General features: G+C 55.0%; 1 protein-coding gene across 3 annotated transcripts in view; it reads left to right on the forward strand.

Annotated features, from left to right (window-relative positions):
- The window catches only part of ABR (ABR activator of RhoGEF and GTPase), a 180,087-nt gene that overhangs the window by 80,526 nt on the left and 79,190 nt on the right, over positions 1-20,371 (forward strand). For 2 of the 3 annotated variants that reach the window (XM_082370531.1, XM_082370532.1), the window contains exon 2: positions 4,718-4,902. In XM_082370531.1, the coding sequence (XP_082226657.1) occupies positions 4,718-4,902 (185 nt within the window). Of the gene's footprint in view, positions 1-4,717; positions 4,903-16,873; positions 18,527-20,371 lie in introns of those variants that run through there. The other variant, XM_082370533.1, reaches the window with a different exon arrangement.

The raw sequence follows: 20,371 nt of genomic DNA on the forward strand, positions 1-20,371 counted from the left end.
GGCCAAAAAAAACCCCAAAATTTATTTTCTCACAGTCTGGAGGCCAGAGTCCAAAATCAAGGTGCCGGCAGGGCCATGCTCCCTGCCAAGGTGCTAGGGGGAGAATCCTTGCATTGCCTCTTGCAACTTCTGGTGGCTCCAGACATTCCTTGGCTTTTGGCCAGATAACTCAGATCTCTGCCTCCATCTTCACATGGCCTTCTTCTGTGTGTCTGTGTCTTCTCCCCTTCTGTTTCCTATAAAGACATGTCATCAGATTTGGGTCCCACTCAATTAAAGTAGGATCATCTCATCTAGAGATCCTCAACTTAATTACATCTACAAGGACCTTTTTCCTAAATAAGGTCACATTTATGGGTACCAAGGTTAGGATTTGGACATATATATTTGGGGGCTACTATTCAGACCCTTTCAGGGACCTACCTAGAAGATGTCTGATATTACAAGGCAGCAGAATACGATTCTGTAAAGGAAGAGTCAGGTGCTGACTATGAAAGGCCTTGAGCCAGGGAGTTTGAAGTGAATGGGGAACTGTTGAATTTTGAACAGTGGGGAAACGCGATCAGATTTGCAGTCTGGCAGTCACGGGGAGAGAGTGTTGGAATTGTCCTTGTAAAAGTTGGTGAGGGTGGGAAGGTGGATGGGGAGTGGGGATATTTCAGGGTGTAGGAGATGAGCAGGAAGAGGGAGGAATCTGGCATGACTCCTAGGTTTCCAACTTGAGTGATCTGGCAGATTAACTTCAGGAAAAGCTTGGGTTTGAAGTTCCTGGGGGTGGAGTTGTCCAGGAAACAATCAAAGAGATGGGTCTGCAGCTCAGACCTCTCCCTAGAATATAAATAAAATTTGGGAGAGGGAGTAAAGTAGAGGTGACAGAAACCCGGAGAACACCAATTTTTCCCCGTCATTTTATTATGAAAAATTTCAAACGTACCGAAAAGTTTAAAGAATTGTATAGTGAACAGCCATGTACCCACCATCTGGAGTCTGTAATTATCATTTTTCTCCACTTGCTTTATCACACATCTGGCCACCCCTCTGAATATCATCAACCCATCTTTTTTTTTATGTACGTCAGAGTAAGTTGCAGACATCAGTACATTTCACTTCGACACTTAAACGTGCATGTCATTAACTAGAGTTAAATATTTAGTGAAATGCACAAATCTTTGATGCAGTGTACTATTTGATGAAGTCAATGAACACATCCGCCTGTGTACCCCAAATCCCTGTCAAGATACAGAACATTTCCATCACCCTAGAAAATTCCCTGTGCTCCTTACAGTCAACTCCTGTCCCTACCTGACCCCCAGAAGCAACCACAATTTTCATTTTTTTTCCAAGAGTAAATTAAATTTGTCTGTTCTAGAACTTCATATAAATGGAGCCATACAGGATGTGTTCTTTTGTGTCTGGCTTCTTTCACTTAGCATAATGCCTGTAAGAGTCATTTCTGTGTGTCTCAGTATTTTGTCCCTTTTATTGCTGAGCAGTATTCTATTGTAAGGATGTATAGGGAATACCAATTTTTAAGGGGTGGGCAGGGAAAGAGGATTCCACCAAGGAGACTAGAAGGAACAGTGAAGACCGTAGGAAAAGCACCCAGATAGAATGTCAAGGAAAACCATCTGGATCAGTTATAATTAGGTTTGACTGCATATAACATAAAAACTAAATAACAGTGACTTAAATAACATAGGCATTTTTCTTCTCTCATGTAAAAGAAGTCCAGAGGTAGACATTCCTGGGGTGGTATGTTGGCTCACTGTGCCATCACGGGCCCAGGCTCCTAGCTTTGTGCTCAGCTATATTCAGCACTGGCTTCTATCCTCAAGGTCCCCTCATGGCTCAGTATGGCTGCTGGAGCTCCAGCTCTCCTATCTGCTTTCCAAACTGGCAACAGAAGGAGGAAGCATGGAGAGAGGGAAAAAATACCTTCCAGCGAAAACAATCTCAGCAACTTTCTTCAAAGTTCCACACATATCCACTCAACATCTCATTGGCCAGAACTTCATCACATGGCCCACACCACTAGGAAAAGTAGCCTTTTAGCTAGCCACGGAGCACACTGCCACTCCAAAGATAGTGAGATTTCTGTTACTAGGAGGGGAAATGGATATTGGCTGTCAGCAGCCTCCTCTGCCTTTTCTCTTTTGACACCTGGTGGCCAAGCCATGGTCCACTCAGCCTTCCTGTCTGTGGACCTACACAGACTGAAGGCTGTGCTTGGCAGATTCCCACCCTCCTGAGTCCCCAGGGCTCCTTCTTTCTCAAAGGGTTGGTTTCTCTGTCTTTTCTGTATCCCTTTTCCTGGTAGGATTCTCCGGGGTCTCTGGCTGGTTTCCTGGGCTGTCAGGGTCTCCAGGAGGTTGGAATGAAAGGGACAGTATCCAGGAACATTTGCAGAGAGCTCTGAGGGCACTCTCCTCCACGCCCGGGCGCCCCGCTGTTGTGGCTGGCACCCCTCTCTCCCCTCCTTGGTCAGCCTCCCCTGACGAGGGCTGTAGAAGGACATTTCCCTAGAAGATTAGTGAGATTCAGAGGGGGAAAGATGGCATTTGGAGACAGACTTGGATTCAGATCCTTTCTGTGCAAATCTCTCTGAGACTCAGTGACTCTGTCTGTGAACTGGGGATCGTGAGAGCAGCCTCCCCGATGTGGCTAGGTTGAGATGTGGGTCCAGGGGCACCACTCTGATAAGGATGAATTGGGCACACGTGGCGGAAGGCTGGCAGAGACCTTCCCGCCCTGCTGTGACCCAGGCAGCTGCAGACTGTGCGGTAGAGTCAAGCCTCACCGCTTTCCCTGTGGTCCCTTCTACCTTTGCCCTTGGGAAATATCTTGAGAGTGAAGGCTCTGGTCCTGTGACCCCTGGGAATCGGTCACTGTACAGGAGAATCAGCGGGGCCTGCTGGAACCTGAACGGATGGCCAGGCCAGTGTTCACCACACCTCACACCCCCCGCCTGACTCCAGGCACTAACAGGGCAGCCTGGAGCCTCCTGGAGGAGAGACCGCAGGTTACCGTGGTGTTTCATTCCCTCTTTGTGCTTCTCCAAAGGGAGTAGGTCTCACCAAACAGCCGGGCTCCCTCACAGTGCCAGACTCGGGCAGCCCGGAAGCTGTGGCTCCTCTTCCTCCCTCCCGCCCTCTGGAAATAGCAGAGTCGGCTCACCCCCACCTGCTCCTGAGACAGAAGCCCTGTGTCCTCCCGGCAGTGGGTCCTGTTTCCCCCGTGCCTGGCACACACACATCCCAGTGTCTGGATTGCTAGGTCCTGTGGTTCTTCACGTGCACGCCTGTCCTGGGGAAAAAAATAATAGCTCACGTCCCTGACAGCTTAATGGGCCGTCAGCTCAGGACTGGAGAGGAAGTCGGCAGGAACAGGTGCAGCGAGGCTGGGGGGCGCTCTCGGCTGCCAAAGGGGCAGATTGGACTGAGTGTGGCCGTGGCCGGGCGCCCTGGTGACCCGTTGACACCATTCTCAGGCTGCCGGCTGCCCCGGGGGCTGGTGTGTTGTGACAGAGGAGGAGGAGCCAGGGCCCCGCTGAGAACTTGGCTCAAGCCTCAGACCTGAGAGGGACAGTGCATTCTTCTGCCCATTCACTCACTCCACACACGTTCCCAAGATCCTGACCCACGTGGGCCGTGGCTGCTGGGCACACAGCGATGGCTGTCACCCAGTTCCCGCGCCAGGCGCTCAGGGACGAATGGGGAGGATCGCTGGGGGCACTAGAGGGCCACGCACTGTAGTTCTGAGCTGGGACGCCAGGGGGGACACTGCGGAGGAAGTGATATCTGAGCAGATGATGGGACAGACCCAGCCAGGGGTGGAGGTGGGGGAGGGTCCCTCACACAGCTGTAGGAGAGACCCCCACTGGTGGGGTGTGATGGGGGCCTTTCTGAGATGCTGCCTTGCGCCCGCATGGACCCGGCCTGCTGTCCAGGGAGGGGGTGTCTGGGCGGGGGCTCTGGCCCCTGAGTGGTGCTGGCAGCGCCGATGGGGTTAACAGCAGCTTGACTTCCCTGTGGCTGTTTCTTCCCTCCTTTTCCCAAGGAATCCTACATTGAAATTACAGAAATAAGTGCCGGCTTTTGAGAAGTCTGCTGTGCAACTGCGTCCCTGCCAGGCCCGGGCTGCCTTCTGGCCCATGCTCTGCCAGCCTTGGGCTCTGACCTGTGCGGAGCCTTGTTCGAGGGGTGAGGACCCCCTCGGGTGCCGTTCCTCAGCCCCCACCCCGAACCCTGCTCTGCCCCCCCATCCAGGGATGGGGCTCAGTGTACAAATGGTACCCAAAGAGGAGGAGCTCAGGAAGTGACATCGCTCGGGCCCGCCCGCACCTCCTTATTCCCTATAAAAAGCAAAATGGTGACTCAGAGAGGAGAGTTGGAAGCGTCCTGCCTCCTGCTCCCACTGTTAATTTTTAGACTCGGAATTAGGCAGGAGGCAAAGGAAACAGCAGCTCGAAATACGCGACTGACATGCTATTAAGCGGGTGGCAACTGCGGAGCCGCACCCCCTCGACTCCCAGCGGCCCCTGAACCGCAGCTCCTGGTGCCTGCTGGTGCTCCGGGACGCGCAGCCCTGCCCGGGCTGGGCGTGGATGGTGCGGCCCGGGGCATGGCAGCCGGGGACCGCCGCTGGCGCCCACTGCGCTACCAATCCCTGGCAGCCCTCGTGGAGGACTCTCAGTGGCCTTTCTTGTTCCTTGTCTCAGACTTCAGCTACGGGGCAGACGACTACGACGGAGAGGGGAATGAAGAGCAGAAGGGGCCCCCGGAGGGCTCGGAGACCATGCCGTACATCGATGAGTCGCCCACCATGTCGCCCCAGCTCAGTGCCCGGAACCAGGGCGGCGGGGACAGCATCTCCCCCACCCCACCGGAGGGGCTGGCACCTGGGGTAGGTACACCTGCTTTTCCTTCCGGGTTTGGGAAGAGGGGGCTTTTGGGGAGGCGGGTAGGCAGGCATGGGTGTCGTGGGCCAGGCTCTGCTTGGAGCGCTACTGGGGTGCAGGACTCGGGAAATCTGGGCTTGCTCTTGGTGCCCTCATCATCTCATTCCGGTCCTGGGCCTCTCAGAGTAGCCCCCGCCCCCCCCACCCCCCGCTGCTCTCTCTGCCACTGCTGCACCTACCCCTGCCTCTTCTACCAGCCATCTGCTCCCCCTGCCTCCTGGACACCTCACTTCCTCTTTCAGCTTTCTCTCTCAGCTCTCCTCTAGCAGGATGGGGCCTTGCGGAGGGAACAGGCTCTCCTCTCTGGGCCCGGGCTGGGCAGTGGCTGCACATGTGAGTTGTGGGCTATAAATGCACAGGTGCCGGCTCAGCAAACCAAGGCTGGCCTCGGTGCCGGCAGTGGGGGGAGTGAGCAGCTTCTGTAGCATTCCCTGAGGACCAAGGGCCCCGTCCAGCCCTCCTCTGTTGACTCTGGAAGGGAATGAGCCGTAATGGTGTCCACCTCTCCTCTTGTCCACCGATGAGAGCTCTGCTCCAAAGAGAAGCATTTTACAAGCAATACTGAGGATGTGCTCTGAGACAGGCGGAGGGGTAGAGATGCGAGGAGGTTTGCAATCCTTGTAATTAATGCTGTTCCTGGACCCAGAGACCAGCTCTGTCCGTGCTCAGTTTGTGCGAGTGTGTCTGAGACACAAGAGCAAGTGAGACAGAGGGATTCCTGGGGGCTATTTTTCAGAAATTAGGAAGAATCAAAGAATCAAATTTCTTCTTTGGCGGGGGGCGGGGGGGGGCTTGGATTGCTTGGTCCTGCTTGGTAGGGGGCTTGTCCAGGTGTGTTTTGTAGGGGGATCCCCTTTCTTCCCTCTAATACCCTCGAGGAGCAGTCACTGAGTTGCTGCGAGATACTTGTTTCCCTCCTGCAGGGCCCAGCACACCCCCACTCCAGCCAGGGGGCTGCCTGGACCCTACCATTTTTTTGCAAACCCCCTGCTTCCTTCCCTCCCAGCCTCCTTGTCCACCCTCCACCCCTGCGTAGAGCTCTCACCCCCTCTTCACACAGCGGGGTGGCTGTTATAGCCTTTGGCAACAAGGGCCTTGGCAACCGGCTTCCCACTTGGGAGAAGCCACATTGTTGCCGTGGCAACAGAGGCCTAGGCAGAGCTTATCAGCTGCCAGGCAGTGCAAGTTTGGGAAGGATGGTGGGGGCAGGTGGGAGGGGGAAGTGATGGACAAGGGCGTTGATCAGGTTCAGGCCCCCCACAGCTGACATTCTGGGATATTGTCCTGTCGTCCTAAGGAAGGGTGGCAGGTGAGAGACAGCCATCTTGGACCTGCGGGGCAGGATTCTTGCTACTGATGGAGGAGAGGGTGCTCTGGGACCTGAACTGACTCTAACCAGGGGAAGCAAAGTGACAGGTCTTGCTTCCCGTCTCTGCCTTTAGGTCTCTGACCACAACAGGGCTTAGAGACAATCCCCCTCCCATCCCGGAGACTCAGCTATTACCCCTGTGAGCTGCTGCAGAAAGATTCACCAGGAATCCTGGCTGAGAGTTGAGAACGTGTGGCCAGATTAGAGCCACTTGCTGAAGAGAAAAGCCATTTATTTCCCTTTCTCCTCTCTGCCTTCCTCCTTGCTTCCTGTCCTGTCTCCTTCCCTCGTCACATGACCACCTTGCTGGAGTGCTTGTCCATCGACTTTCAGATTCCCTGGTGAAAGGTACTCAGGTGCTTTCTCCAGTGAAACGGGTCACAGGCATAACAGGGAGATGCCCCCACCTGGAGCTCTGAGGCTTCAGGGCAGGGACTTCCTTTACTACGATGCTGCCCATTTTGCTTGGCGACTCACAAGGGAAGAGCTTGGTTTGAGGACTTTGAAATCCAAGAGATGCTACAGTGACAACTGGCCAAAGTGCTTGGGAACCCCAGGATTAATTTTTGCACCATTGGCTAGAAATTATACAAGGTAGGGGTGGGGAGCATTAATCCAGCTTGGGGATCCTAGCAAAGATGCCAGCCCAGTGTACCCCCTGCCTGCCTTTCCCTCCTGAGTTGCATTTCTGCCCTCTCTGCTGTATCACTGGCCCCATCTAGTGGACTCAGCAAGTATTGCTGTGTACATTGGGGTGCTGGAGAGAGTTGACACACCTCTTCCTGAGTACTTGGGGGCTGTTTCAGTTTAAAAAAAAAAAAAGAAAGAAAGAAAAAGAAAGCCAAGGTTTCTGCTACTTGGCTCTGCTCATTTGACCAGGCAGGTCCCCTCCCTGCCAGGCTTCCTGTTGGGTCGTTGGGAACCAAGGGGACTTTTGGACCAAACCAGATGATTGTTCTAGATATTCAGATATCTGGCCTCTGGCAGCCGGACATTCCACACCCAAATGTGCATGCAACTTGTTCCTGGAAGCCCAAGGTTTGGTCTTTATATTAGGGTTCTCCAGAGAAGCAGAACCATTAGGATACAGAGAGAGAAGGATTGATTTATTATAAGGAATTGGTTCACTAGATTATGGAGGCTGAGAGGTCCCAAGATCTGCAGTCAGCAAGCTGGAGACCCAGGAGAACTGATGGTATAGTTAGTTCCAGTCTGAGTCCAAAGGCTGGAGAATCAGGAGAGTTGATGGTGTAAGCTCTAGTCCGTATTGAGTCCAAAGGCAGGAGAAGACCTATGTCCCAGCTCAAAGACAGGCAGAGAGAGTGAATTCTCCCTTATTTCGCCTTTTTGTTCTATCCAGACCTTCAGCTGATTAGATGAGGCCCACCCACACTGGGAAAGCAACCTGCTTTACTCAGTCAACTGATTCAAGTGTTAATCTCATCCAGAAACACCCTCACAGACACACCCAGAATAATGGGTGGCCAAACGTCTAGATATCTGTGGCCTTGTCAGGTTGATGCATAAAACTCGCCCTCACGGTCTTACTCTCCCAGCAGCTCAGAGAATGGAAGGGACATGAGCTTTGCATAGATGAACATGTGCTGCTCTCTAGCTGTGGGACTCTGGATCAGTGTCATAACCCCTCTGAGCCTCAGTTTCCTCATCTCTAAATAGGACTAACCACCTGAAGGGTTGTTGAGAGGACGGACTGGGATAGCTCAGGTGAGGCCTGCAGCGCTGGGCCTGGCTCACTGTGGGTCCTCGGTCCTTGGCGCCCAGGGCCCACGAGACTCTCCTCACCAGCCTTTAGAGGGGTGGGGAGCCCAGAGCACTGCGAGGACCCGGTCTAATGAATATTTGCTGGACGACAACTGAATCTGCTTTTGCAACCTCCTTCCTGGGGTCAGATCTGTCCTCCCAGGTGTGGTAGCCCAGATGAAACCGGGTCTCCGGTGTTGCAGGACAAACGCTCTTCACTCTCCAGAACGCCCTGCAGCCTCACTCTGCTCTCGCCTTAGATGTGCCCCAGTGTGCAGCCCAGCGAGGTATCAGGGTGAAAGCTGAAGCCCCGCCCTGCCGACCCTCACTCTCCCCAAGCCCAGGCTGAGTACAGCTCCCTCCGGTGGCTCAGTTCAGCAGAGAGGGCCTGCTTTCACCCTGGGAAGGACGGGCGGGACTCTCCATCTCACTGACAAGCGGGGCACACGTTCCCCTGCCAGGACCGTGGTCATTCAGAAAAGCGTGTGCCCCACAAGCCATGGACTTGTCTGACTCCCCTCTTGGGAGGCGCCGTGAAAAGGGGCCACAAGGCAGAGAGAAGATCTGGTTGTTGTCTCAGTGCCACCACTTTCTAGCTGTGTGACCTGAGGGATTTCACTCATCTGAGCTCCAGTTTGCTCATCTGTAAAGTGAAGAAACTGAGAATTTCCTCCCTCCTGACCTCACACAGCTGTCGGGAGGCTTCTGTGAGATGGTGCCAGGCAGGTGCTTTATAAATTGTAAAGTCTGTACATGTTAGTACTGCACTAACTGCTGAATTGAGGAGTTTAGTCTCCAGACGGCAGGATAATTGAAAGATAGGTGGGGGGAGTTGAGATGATCACCACTGTCAGCCTTCTCATCTTCCCCCCTTCCCCCGCACAACCCCCCCTTCCTCACAGCTACTTAGACTCGCCCTGAGCCTTTTACATGGGGAGCCAGAGATATACTTAAACTTGGTCTTTCTTTTATTCTTTTCTTTTTTTTCTTTTGGCCGCGCCTGCATGTGGGATCTTAGTTCCCTGACCAGGGATTGAACCCGTGCCTCCTGCATTGGAAGAGCGGAGTCTTAACCACTGGACTGCCAGGAAATCCCTAAACTTGGGTCTTTCTGACGCTGGAGTCTGTGTGGTGCTCCCAGGTCCCCTCAGACACCACCTCCCTTGTGAAGGTTTTCCAGCCCATGGCTGAGCCCTCCGCTGTCTGGGGACCATGCACAGTTACTCGTGGGGCACATCTGCCCTGCGAGATCCGGAGCCCTGATCCCCAATCATCTCTGGGACCCCCATCAGCAGCTCCCGGGCACCTAGGGATATTCACCCGGTGTTTATGGAATTGAATCAGGTAGCACTGGATTGGCCAGGGAGCAGGGAGGGAGGGCAGATACAGTCTCAGGGGATGAAGCTAGGACGAATTGCTGCCCCCTCTTCCCTTCCTGGTCCCTTCTGAAGCCTTGGGGTTTGGGATCTGAGGTTGCAGGACAAGGAAGTCGCTTCTAGGTGACAGGAGAAGCCACGTGGCGAGCCGGGAACATCTGAGGTGGTGTCCCAGTCTGTTCTCTTTGGACGGCGTTCGAGGCCTGGGTTGGGTGGGTTGGCGGCTGCCCTTTATCTTTATGCCTCTCAGGAGTTTCCAGCTGCAGGTAAAACCAGAGACATCTCTCCTCAGGTTGCCGACCTCCTGCCTCAGCAGCCTTGCTCCCCACGGCCCCCTTTCTGGATCTTTGGTCCCCACTCCAAAGAGGAGGAGCTTGCCTGGCTCCCCCTACGTGCCAGGTGCTGTGCCAGGTGCCCACGGGCTTCTTCGCCACCTATCCCTGCAACCACTGCGAGAGCCCCCCATTTTGTAGATGAAGAAGCTATGGCTCAGGGGGTTCCTTGGCTTGTGTGAGTTGAGGGGGATGTAAATAGGAAGTAGGGAGACGGTGCCCTGGTTGTGGTCCTCAGCCCCTCCGTGGCTGGTGCTCCCTGGCCTCTCTGGCCCATCGCACCCCCTTCACACATGGCTGGGATCTGGGCTTCCCTGGCTGGCCACACCCAGCCGACCTGGAGCATCCCTGTAATGCTCACAGCCTGTCTGGGATCGCCCTCTCCCCGCTACTGTGCTGTGCGTTTCACATCGGCCAGTAAGGCGACTTCCAGAGCAACATGTATTCGGTGAAGGTTTGCTCATCTCCTGCAGGTCCCAGGGACGGTGGATAGGAGAGTGAGCCAGACCCATTCTCTGTCCTTGAGGCTCGGGAGTCTTTGAGGGTGGAGCAGGGAGGCCAACCGACCCGCCTAATCACACCAAGAGGTGTGAAATTGCCCCTGAGAACGCCTTCAGTTTGAGACGTTTGGCCACACAGGTGAGCCGCCAGGGGGCAGAGGCTGGATGGCCCCCTGGGCTCTGGGTTCTGCCAGGGTGCAGAAGGGCAGGGAGTATCCCAGCAGCAGGCTGGCTCTTACCCAGACTCTCTTTTCCATCCTCCTCACCTAGTTCCTCCACTAGTGGGTGCTAGAACTTTCTTTCCACGATGATACTCTGATGATGCTCTTGTGGACCTTCCTCCCACAGGGTTATGGGCTGGTTGCTTCTATCTGGAAAGCCACACAGACCCCCCCCCCCCAACCCTCCTGCCTGTGTGGCAGAAAGAAGAGAAAGAAGAGAAACGCTTCCATAGCACTTACTAAATGCCGGGCACTGTTGTAGCACTTTATAAATACTAACTCATTTAGTCCTCACCACACCTTGGGAAGTAGGCACCGTTACTGCCCCATTTTACAGATGTGAAAACTAAGGTGCAAAGAGGTGACATAACCCACCTGAGGTCCCACAGCTGGTCAGTGGTGGGTGCTCACCACCGCTGTTCTCTGCCACCTCTCCAGAACAGGAACCTTAGTGCCCTCGTCTTACGTCTTTCTGGCTCTGTGACTTGAGATAACCTGTAGAGTCTTGGTCCCCTCAGCTGTAAATAAGGATAAATACCTCCTATCTGGAAGGGCTGCTGGGAGGACCGAGTGACACAGTGACTGTGAAAACGCACAGTCTGTACCACAAGGAGGACCAGCTCCCGAGGTGGTAGTTGACTTTGAATCTCTCCTGGGATGTGAACCCGGTTCTCTATGGGCCCCCAGCTCTGGCTGCCCTCGGGCCTTCCCATCCCCACTCTAGTCCTGGCAGAGGTGGCTCAGCTCCCACTGGCATTCCTGCTGGGCAGAGGTGCCTTTGGAGGGTGTCACCGTGGATGACCAGTTTCCTTAGGTACCATCCACCCAACCTGAACCCCTTGATTTGTCTTCTTGGGAGACCCTTTGCCTTGCCCTTTAAGCCTCCTGGAGTCATTTCTACTCACTAAGTATTTTCTGAGCACCCACTTTATTTATTTATTTTTTAGGCTGCGCCACATGGCTCGCAGGATCTCAGTTTCCCAACCAGGGATTGAACCCGGGCCACGGCAGTGAAAGCCCGGAGTCCTAACCACTGGACTACCAGGGAACTCCCTGAGCACCCACTTTTTACAAGAACTTGTTCTGGGTGCTGTGGGGAATTAGCATGAACAGGGGTTGCCCCTCACTCCCCCTACACACACACACACACACACACACACACACACACACAGTCCCTCAATTTCAAGGCTTGAGAGATGTATTAATACAACATCCCAAGGAGGGAGCCATGTAACCTCAGGTGGGGGAATCAAGGAGGAGAGCATGTAGGAGGCAGCCTCAGAGAGTAGGTACTGTTCTGCCTGGGCACTGGTCAGGAAGGACATTCTAGATAAAGGGAGCTGTGTAAGTTCTGGAATGTGGGAAAACCTCTGGAGGTGTGAGAAAAGGAGAATGGTCGAGTGTGGCCGGGCTTTGGGTTCATTGGAAGATGTGGGAGGTGAGGCTGGGAGTGGGCTAGGGCTCCCCCCTCCTGCACTCCCCACACACCACCACCCCTGCCAAAGAAGAGGAGAATAGCTGGTGCCTGCCAAGGGCTCAACATGTGCCAGGCCCTGCCCCATGTGTACTAGTCCTCCCTGCAAACCTAGAGTTGGTGCTAGAATTATCCCCATTTTACAGATGAGGAAACTGAGGCCCAGAGAGTTTGAACGACTTGCCCAGGGTCACACAGCTGGCAAGAGGCAGAACGAGGATTCAAATCCAACATCCAGGAGAGTTTTTTTATTTGTTTGTTTTTGTTTTACTATATAAACAGTGTCATGTAGTGGCTTATATCCAACATTTGCTTCATGTAATTGACCTCTATATATGATTTGGAGTAACTTCTGCTATAGCAGAAAAAGGGAAGGCAGAGGGAGGAGGATGGCTATCAAGAAGATAATGAGTCTGATTCCATCTGCAGCTGTGGCTGACTCCACCTGCCCCCGGCACTGGCCCCTGGGGTCAGTTCTCATTGGCCCAGGGTCTGCTGAGCTCCAGAAAGTCTGGAGGTGGGACTTGAGCTCCTGCCAAGGAAGTTGGAAGGGCCAGGGATAGGCAGAGAGGAGGGAGAGGGGGCTCCAAGCCAGGTCAAGGCCTGGAGGTGAGAATGCACCTGGCCCTTTCATGGGACAGCAAACAGCAGAAGTTGTTGTCAACAGTTTGATCAGTTGAGTCATCAGCAAGGGCCCCACTGCCCTTGTTAGGGCTGACTTGGTGGCTTCCTGCTGGGTACAGAGTGAGCAGTGTTTTAGAAAGAGTAATCTGATGTCAGCAGGAGGGATGCACTGAGACACTGTCTGGCCACTCCCTGTAAAATTCTTCAGTGCCTGCCCGTAGCAATGCTGTCAAGGCCGTGCCTGACCTGACCACTTGATCTCTGCCTACCTCTGCAGTCTCATTACAACCCCCCAGCTAGAATGGGAGCTCTGCCATGGAGCTTTGTCAGTTTTGTACCAAAATGTTTGCTCATTGCATACTGTAGTGCCTAGAACTGCGCCTGGCACATAAGAGATGCCTAATAAGTATTGGTTGAATGGGTGAAGCCTTGCCACCCAGACTGAACTCATTTCATTATTCCTCATGCTGTCCTGTCTGCCCCTGAGTCCCCCTGGCATGGCTAATCCCTGTCATTTTCAGGTAGGAGTTTTAATGTCACCTCCTCTGGAGAACCTTCTGTGACTCCCCCCTCTGCTGCATCAGATGTGTCTTCTGTCTTGTGCCCCCAGAGCTCACTCTACTTGCCCAATTATAGCACTTACCACACTTCTTTTTTTAATTTCTTTATTAAAAAAGAAATTAATTTTTATTTTTCCTGATTACATCACTGAAAATTCTAACTTTACAGGAACATATAATATGGAAAGTGAAAGTCTCCTTAAGTCTCATCCTACAGAGAGAATGTCTGTTAAGAGACATCTTCTTTTTCCATGTGAGATATTACATATATATACACATATATGTAAAAAATACATTTTTCTCTGGTATATATTATATATATACACTTTTTTAAAAAGTGGGATCATACTATTAATACTGTTATGCAATTTGCTCTGGTTATTTAATAAGTCTTGGACATCTTGCATATCAGTAATTAAAGACCCACCTCATTCTCCTTCATGACTGTATGCAGTGTTTCTTTTAATGGTTGTACCATAATTCACTTAGCCAGTCCCCTTCTGTTAGACATTTGGGCTGTTTCCAGTCTTTCACTGGTATAACCATCATTGCAGTGAACATCTTTGTACAAAGATCTTTGAGTCCTTGCAGAAATGTTTTTGCAGAAAAATTCCTTAAAGTGGAGGTGCTGACTCAGAGGGTGAGAACATATTAAGTCACAATAGATATTTCCACGTTATTCTTTCTGGAAGAGTTGTACCTTAGCCCCAGAGTTCTGAGATCGTGCCCTTCCCCTGGCCCTGCCTTGGCTCGCAGTGGTCAGTCTGTCCCTGAGACCATCAGCCCCCACGGAGGTAGACAAAGCGTCCCACTTGTGGCTGTGTTCTGGATGCTAGCACAGCGCCTGGTGCATGGTGGGCAATGAAGAGATACTTGTTGATTGAGTGGGTAAGGGAATGAGGGGATGGAGAATGAGTGTGAGAGAAGGCTGTTGGGTTTGGGGAGAGTAAACTGTTGGTGGCTTGGAAAGCGTGGATTTGGCGGGTGTCTGAAATCTCAGTCCGTGCCCCTTGTTCATGGGGGAGTGGTTCCCGCCCACTTCTCCAAGTTCATCACCTGCCCCTTTTCTGTCCTCCAGCTGTGCTTCCTGGGGTTCCTTACAAAACATTTTCCTCCCTTTGCCTGGAAACCCTTCCCCTTTTTAAGATGCTGCTCAGAGGCCACGCTTCTGTGGAGCTTTACCTCTCAGGCAGGGTTAGTGCCTTTGTCCGGTGTTCCCACCGTGTTGACCAGTGAGAACACTGCCTCATTTGTTGATATGTCCTTCACCCCCTGTGGGTTGAGAGCATGCTAACGGCAAGGCCTGTGTCTCGCAGATCTGTGTATTTGTAATGCCAGGCCTTCTCTGCGTATGAATGAACAGATGGATGGACAGGCGAGATCGGAAGTCAGAGTGGAATATTACTGTGGTTAACGTAGGTGTGAGGTTCTACAAACCTTGGCTGGGGTGGTGGCTTTGGAAAAGGAAGAGAAGGAAGAACCAAGGGGACTCGGTAAAAGGGACGTGGGGCCTGAGGGAAGGAAGAGTTGCAAGATGGCGGCCCCGCCAACAGAAGTGGAGAAGCCAGAAGGGGAAGCTGGTTTAGGGAGGGGGAAGGGTCGTTTGGTCTGGAGATGTGGAGCTGAGGGGCTGCTGATGGGACTTCCAAGTGAGGAGAACCAGTTGACAGCACAGATGTCACACTCCAGCAGAGCAAGATGTTGGAGCTGCAGATGGTGATGGGCTGCCATTGGCCTGGCAGTGAGAAGGGATGAGTTCTCCAAGGATAGAGAGGAGAGGGCTGCGGCCTGGTCCGAATGGGTGAAAAAGAAGGGCCGGCCTGAACCAGAGCGATCACAGGCAGCATCAGCATGGCCACAGAAGCTGAGGGATTTAAGAGCGTCCAGGTTGCAGCGGCTGAGGAGGAGAGAAGGAGGCCCCTGACTTTGGAATAAGGCAGTTTGGAGGCCTTTGGAGCAGCTGCTTCTCTGGAGAGAAGGATCAGGAGCCAGGCGAAAGCAGGCAGAGTTGTAGGGGACGCAGGGAGGAAGTGCGTGTCCAGGGCATTGGTAGGGGAGAGGCAGAGAACACCGTTGGGACTTGTGAGTCACTTCCCTCCAGGGGCAGAACTGAGGGCCTCTGAGGGGAGTCTGTGTGCCCAGTGGAGATGGAAGGGCATTCAGATTACTCACTGGAATTTCCAGCCAACCCGGGTGGGGTGGGGTGGAGTGGAGATGCCTTGGATGTTCAGGGAGCAGCTTCTGAGAGGTTTCAGGGTTTGGAAGAAGTGGGTGTCGATCCTGCCATGCTAGGTAGGGGCATGGGGAATGGAGACAGGGCTACTCTCGGAGACTCCTGAGGGCCCCTCATGTTCCTTTGGGCGGGGGAAGGGACACCGTGGGGGGGGGGCCCTTGGACTGTTAGGCCCTTCTCCCATTACACCTGCTTGTCCGAGCGGAGGGGGCAGCCCATGCCGTGCGCTCGGAGCCTGCAGGATGGGAGACAGACTGGCACAAAGCCCCGGGCTGGCACACTTGTGCCCTGGGGAATGCCAGGCCTGGTTGTTCCCAAGCGCTGGGAACAGCCTCACCCGCCCAAACCAAATGAGGAATTGTGGCTGAGAGGGCCCTTCAGATCTACCCTGGCTATTTATAACCCAGCCAGGGCGGGGACAGGGAAGAACCAGGGACTGAGGGAGAGGGCGGGTGTGGGGGGGGGGGTTGTGCCTCTGGGGAACCCCATCAGCCCTGAGGCCCCAGAGAACCTACCCCAAATCCCTTGGTCTGCATTTCAGCTATGGTGACAGGGAGAAACCTTTTACTGGTGAGGACAGGTTTTCTGCTCTAATAGAATGGCAGGAGCCCCACCTAGAGCTGAGAACTTCCGCAGACTTTTTTGGGGAGTTGGGATAAGGAACCATGTCCATTCCTCTCCTTTTCCCTCCTCGCTCTTCCTCAACCCTCCACCCAGCTTGGAGGCTCAGCCAAGGGCCCTGTTCTCAGCTGAGATGCCCAGTGGGAAGGAGAGGTGATGAGCCCAGGTGGGCCTAGGATGGCACACTGTTAACCCCCCCCTTTGGAATGCATTTCCAAACGAGCTCCAAAGAGTTGGACTCTTCCCCCTGTGGCCATACAGTTGCCACCTGGCAGGGGATGTGCCATGTGCATAAGGAGGCCAGTGGTAGACACACGAGGCATTAATGGACAACTCAGACACTGTATCATTAAGAACCACACTGGCTGGTCTGGCAACTGTGTACTGGGAGAGACACTTGTGAGCTAGAAGCATTAGGATTTTGAGGAAATCCCTGACTAGAGACATGGTTTGGGGGCTGGTGGGAGATTGGGGGGATTGGCGTGAGTGGGGCTGGAGCTTCAGGGCTCATTACTCAGAATCCGGAGTTTTCACTTGATCTGTCTGGCTGGTGGCACCTATTATACAGGTTTGCAAAGATAAGTAGTGGGCTGGTCATGTGTGAAGCTGAATTTGATTCCAAGATGCCAGGTCCAGTGATGAAATGGGACAGAGGTGATATTCAAGGAACAACACCCCACCCCCCACACACACACCCCTCCCAACCTTCCCTCAAAGAAACACAACCAACTGCAAGAAGGCAGCAACCTTGTCTGTGGGCCTGATTCAGTGCACAGATGTGTTTCATTGAGACTGCATCAGGTTTTGTTTTTAAAATATAATTTATCTGCCATCATTTTTAAATTGAGAGCTATCACCTAAAAATCCGGATTCCAGCTTCTCTTGAACAATCCAAGATGGGGCAACCTTGAGCCTGCACTGCCCCTGGCAGCCAGCAGCTGGAGCTGAGTGACAGTTTTTTCGGTTCACCTGGTCCCACCCTACCTGGCTCATTTCACTAACTAATCTTACCTGCACCCTCTTGGGTGCTGGAGTTGGCAACCTTTGCCCTAGGTGTTGTGAAAGAGCTTTTCCCAGCTGCTGCCCTTAAACTCCACCCCCATGAGTAGGTGGATTACATCTCTGGATGGGGCCAGGGGACCAGAGTGTGCACTTCACCCTCTGGATGGATTTACCTTCTGTAACCATGGAAGAAGCCAGGGGAAGCAGGCTGGGGGTGGGCAGGGCTGGCGTGCTCCTGGTCCTGGGTTAAGTGTACCCTCCCCTGTGGGGCTGGTTCTACTGGGCCCAGGCCCCTGTTGAGGGAAAAGAGCTCCGAGGAGGTGTGGTGTCGCTAATCAGCAGCATCTGTGAGCAGGAGGTGTGGCACCTCCGGCTGCTCGAGGCGGCCCCGCTGCAGCCCCTGGCTGGCACTTGTGCTTCTTTCGTGGCGAGGCAGGTCAGGTCTCCTTTGCACAAAGCCTTGTTCCCTCAGCCACGGTGGCGATGCAAAGAAACTATGGTTTCTCACCAGGGCTTGGCCTCCCTTCCTCAAAGGTGTCAGAGCCTGAGGCGGAAGTGAGAAGGGGCTTGTCTGCATCCCAAGGTGACACCGAGGTTGGCCCGGCGGCCCGCGAGGCTGTGCGGGCAGCTGCTCGTCCGCTCCGCCCCCGCCTGCCCGCGGGGCCGGTGAGGGGCTGTAAATAAAGCCTGTCTCTGGGAAGTGGACCTCCCCCTGCGCCCGGCCCGGCTGCGGCCCCGTCGCCCCTCCTCCGCGCTCCCGAAGCCTCCGCCAGCCGGCTGGCCCGGCGACCGCAGAGAGGGAACGGCTCCACCTCACCCGTCGAGTCGTGCATTTCCTGTGTCTTGAGAGCGAACGCGAACCTCCGCGTCCAGGAGGGCGGGATCTGTGGGGCCGGTGGCGGCGGCGGCGGCGGCGGCGGGGCGCCCGGCCGGGCTGGGAGCGGCGGCAGGGAGCGGGGCCCCGCCTGCCTGGAGAGCCGGCGCGCACGGCAGGAAGGGCCGCGGCGGCCGGCAGGGGCGCGCGGGCTCCGGTGACAGCCCTGGAATCGCGGCGGCGGCAGCGGCGGCGGAGCTCCCCGCGAGAGGCGGCCGGGGCCGCACGGACGCCCCGCTTCCCCTTTCTCCGGGAGGACCCGGAGCCGGCGGGCGGGAGAAGGCTCATAATGGAGCCTTTCATCGGCAGCCGGTGGCCGGGCGCCAGGACGGACTCCGGGGAGGCCCGCGTGCTGGTTTAGGCCTGCCCTGCACGCTCTTCCCGTCCCCGCCTGCCGGCCTCGCTCCCAGGCGCCGGCGGCCACGGCTGCCGCTGCCGCTGCTGCTGGGACCCTGCTTCCTGTTTGCCCTCCGCGGCTCGCGCTGCCATGGAAGAGGAAGAGGAGGCGATAGGCTTTTTGGACAAGGTCCTGGAAGATGAAGATGTGTTTCTCCTGGAGGAGTGCGAGCTGGGAACCCCGACCAGCCCCGGCTCAGGGTCCCCATTCTTGGTGGCTGTGAAGGTGGGAATGTGACACGCCCTGGATGCTTGTCGGGGGGGGGGGCAGGGCTCGCAGCTCTGACTGCCGAAGCCTGTGCGGCAGAAATGGCTGATTTGTGCACAGACCTTGTGGCCGAGTGGAAGCACCTCAGCCTGAGAGGGGCTGGCGCCTGCCTGCCAGGGCATGAGAGGGGCTGTGCTCTGGGCACAGCTGTTCCTGGGGGAGAGGCGCAGTGCCCGCCGCCTCCCCCTGGACCAGTTGTCCTCAGGGGGAGTGGCTGCTGGCTTTCCCCAGGCCAGTTGTGCAGAGGGCTTTCTCTGGCAGTGACATGAGTCCCCTGGTGGGCACGCCAGTGGTGTGAGCCTGCTGCCCCAGAGGAGCTGGCCGACGTGAAACTAGGAGGCCGTAATTCCTTGTTTCCATGGCAGCAGTGGGATAAGTGCACTTGTGAAGTTCAGGCCAAGGGAGCCACTCTCTTCCAAGCAAGTGGAATCTGGTGAATCTGGGCTAGGGCACGAGAGCATTTGGAGAGATGGAGAGCCAGAGGTCCCTGAACTTCCTTGAAGGGAAAGAATTGGATCAGCTGAAGAGGGGCGGTAACAGCTGGCTTGGAGGCAGGAGCCAGGTGGCTAGGCACTTTACCCAAGGTGGGCATAGGCAGGAAGCGTCTGCCGGACCCCAGCCCACCGACTCTGGGGCTGTGGGCATTCTCGGCAGCAATGCCTCTGTTTAATCAGAGAAGTTGCCTCGAAGGTAGAGCAGGAGGGGAGCGGTTGCCTCAATCCCCTTCTCTTCATGCCCCCCCTGCCCCCCCACCCCACCCCAGGGGCCGGGATCCCACTTGAAAGCACACCAGTGCTGCCTAAGGCGTGCACACCACACCGTCCTTCCTTTCTTTCACCTCTAACCTCAGTGTTTTGCTCACCTCCTCTCTGTTCTGTGGCTCGAAGGGAGGGCCAGTGAGAACGTATGGCAGGGAGTTCGCAGACTGCAAGCCAGGCTGCCTAACAGAGAGCGCCCGTCTTGTGGGGTCCGAGCCTGTCTGCCCTGGCAGCACGGCACCCCAGAGGGCATGGTGCACGGAGCATTGTTCTGGGCGGGAGGCTGTCGCTGAGCCTCTCTGGGCGTCTTTGTCCCTCCTGTAAGATGGGGATCACTGCCCTGCTCCACCCGTGCTACAGTGTGGGTCAGAGGAGGAGCTAATGGAGGTAAAAATAGACTGCAGACCCACGGGTAGATGGCTGATGTGTGGAAGGGGTGGAGCGGTCGCTGTAGGCCCGGGTGTGGGGCAGAGAGGAGCCGTAACGGGAGGCTGGCAGTGGCTGGCGCCCCATCCCTGGTTTTCTCATCTGGTGCTAGCTCGGCACACTGGGGTAAGTCACATCTCTCATTGGGCCCCCAAGGCCTTACCCTTAGGGTCTGCCCAGCCATCCCAGGAACAGGATGGGGAAAAGTCTGGTTATGAAACCAAGAGCACCTGCTGGGAGCTTAGTAGTGTGTGGGATGGGACCTCCGTGGGTTCCTAATGGCCCTTCTCTGAGACACCCTCCCCAGCACAGATGGGGTTCCACTCATATGCTGCCTTATGGGTCCTGCCTTACTCTGGACCTCTAGTCTGGCTTATACCGGGCTAGCCCCTATTTCATTCTGTTTGGAACTCTAGATGTCTGCCTCTCTCCTCCAGGGCAGGGCCCTCTTGCTTTCATTGTGAGCGCTGCACAGTGCTTGGTGTGTGGCTGGTGTCCAGTGGATTGGTGGAGTGAGTGAGGCTCCACGGGGCCCACACAGGGCGTACCATGTCCCTGGCCTTATTCCATCTCAGAGGTGTTCTAAGGAGGAAGCACACGGATACCAAAGGGGCTTGGG

Source organism: Balaenoptera borealis (assembly GCF_965194805.1).
Source record: "Balaenoptera borealis genome assembly, chromosome: 20".
NCBI classification, from domain to species: Eukaryota; Metazoa; Chordata; class Mammalia; order Artiodactyla; family Balaenopteridae; genus Balaenoptera; species Balaenoptera borealis.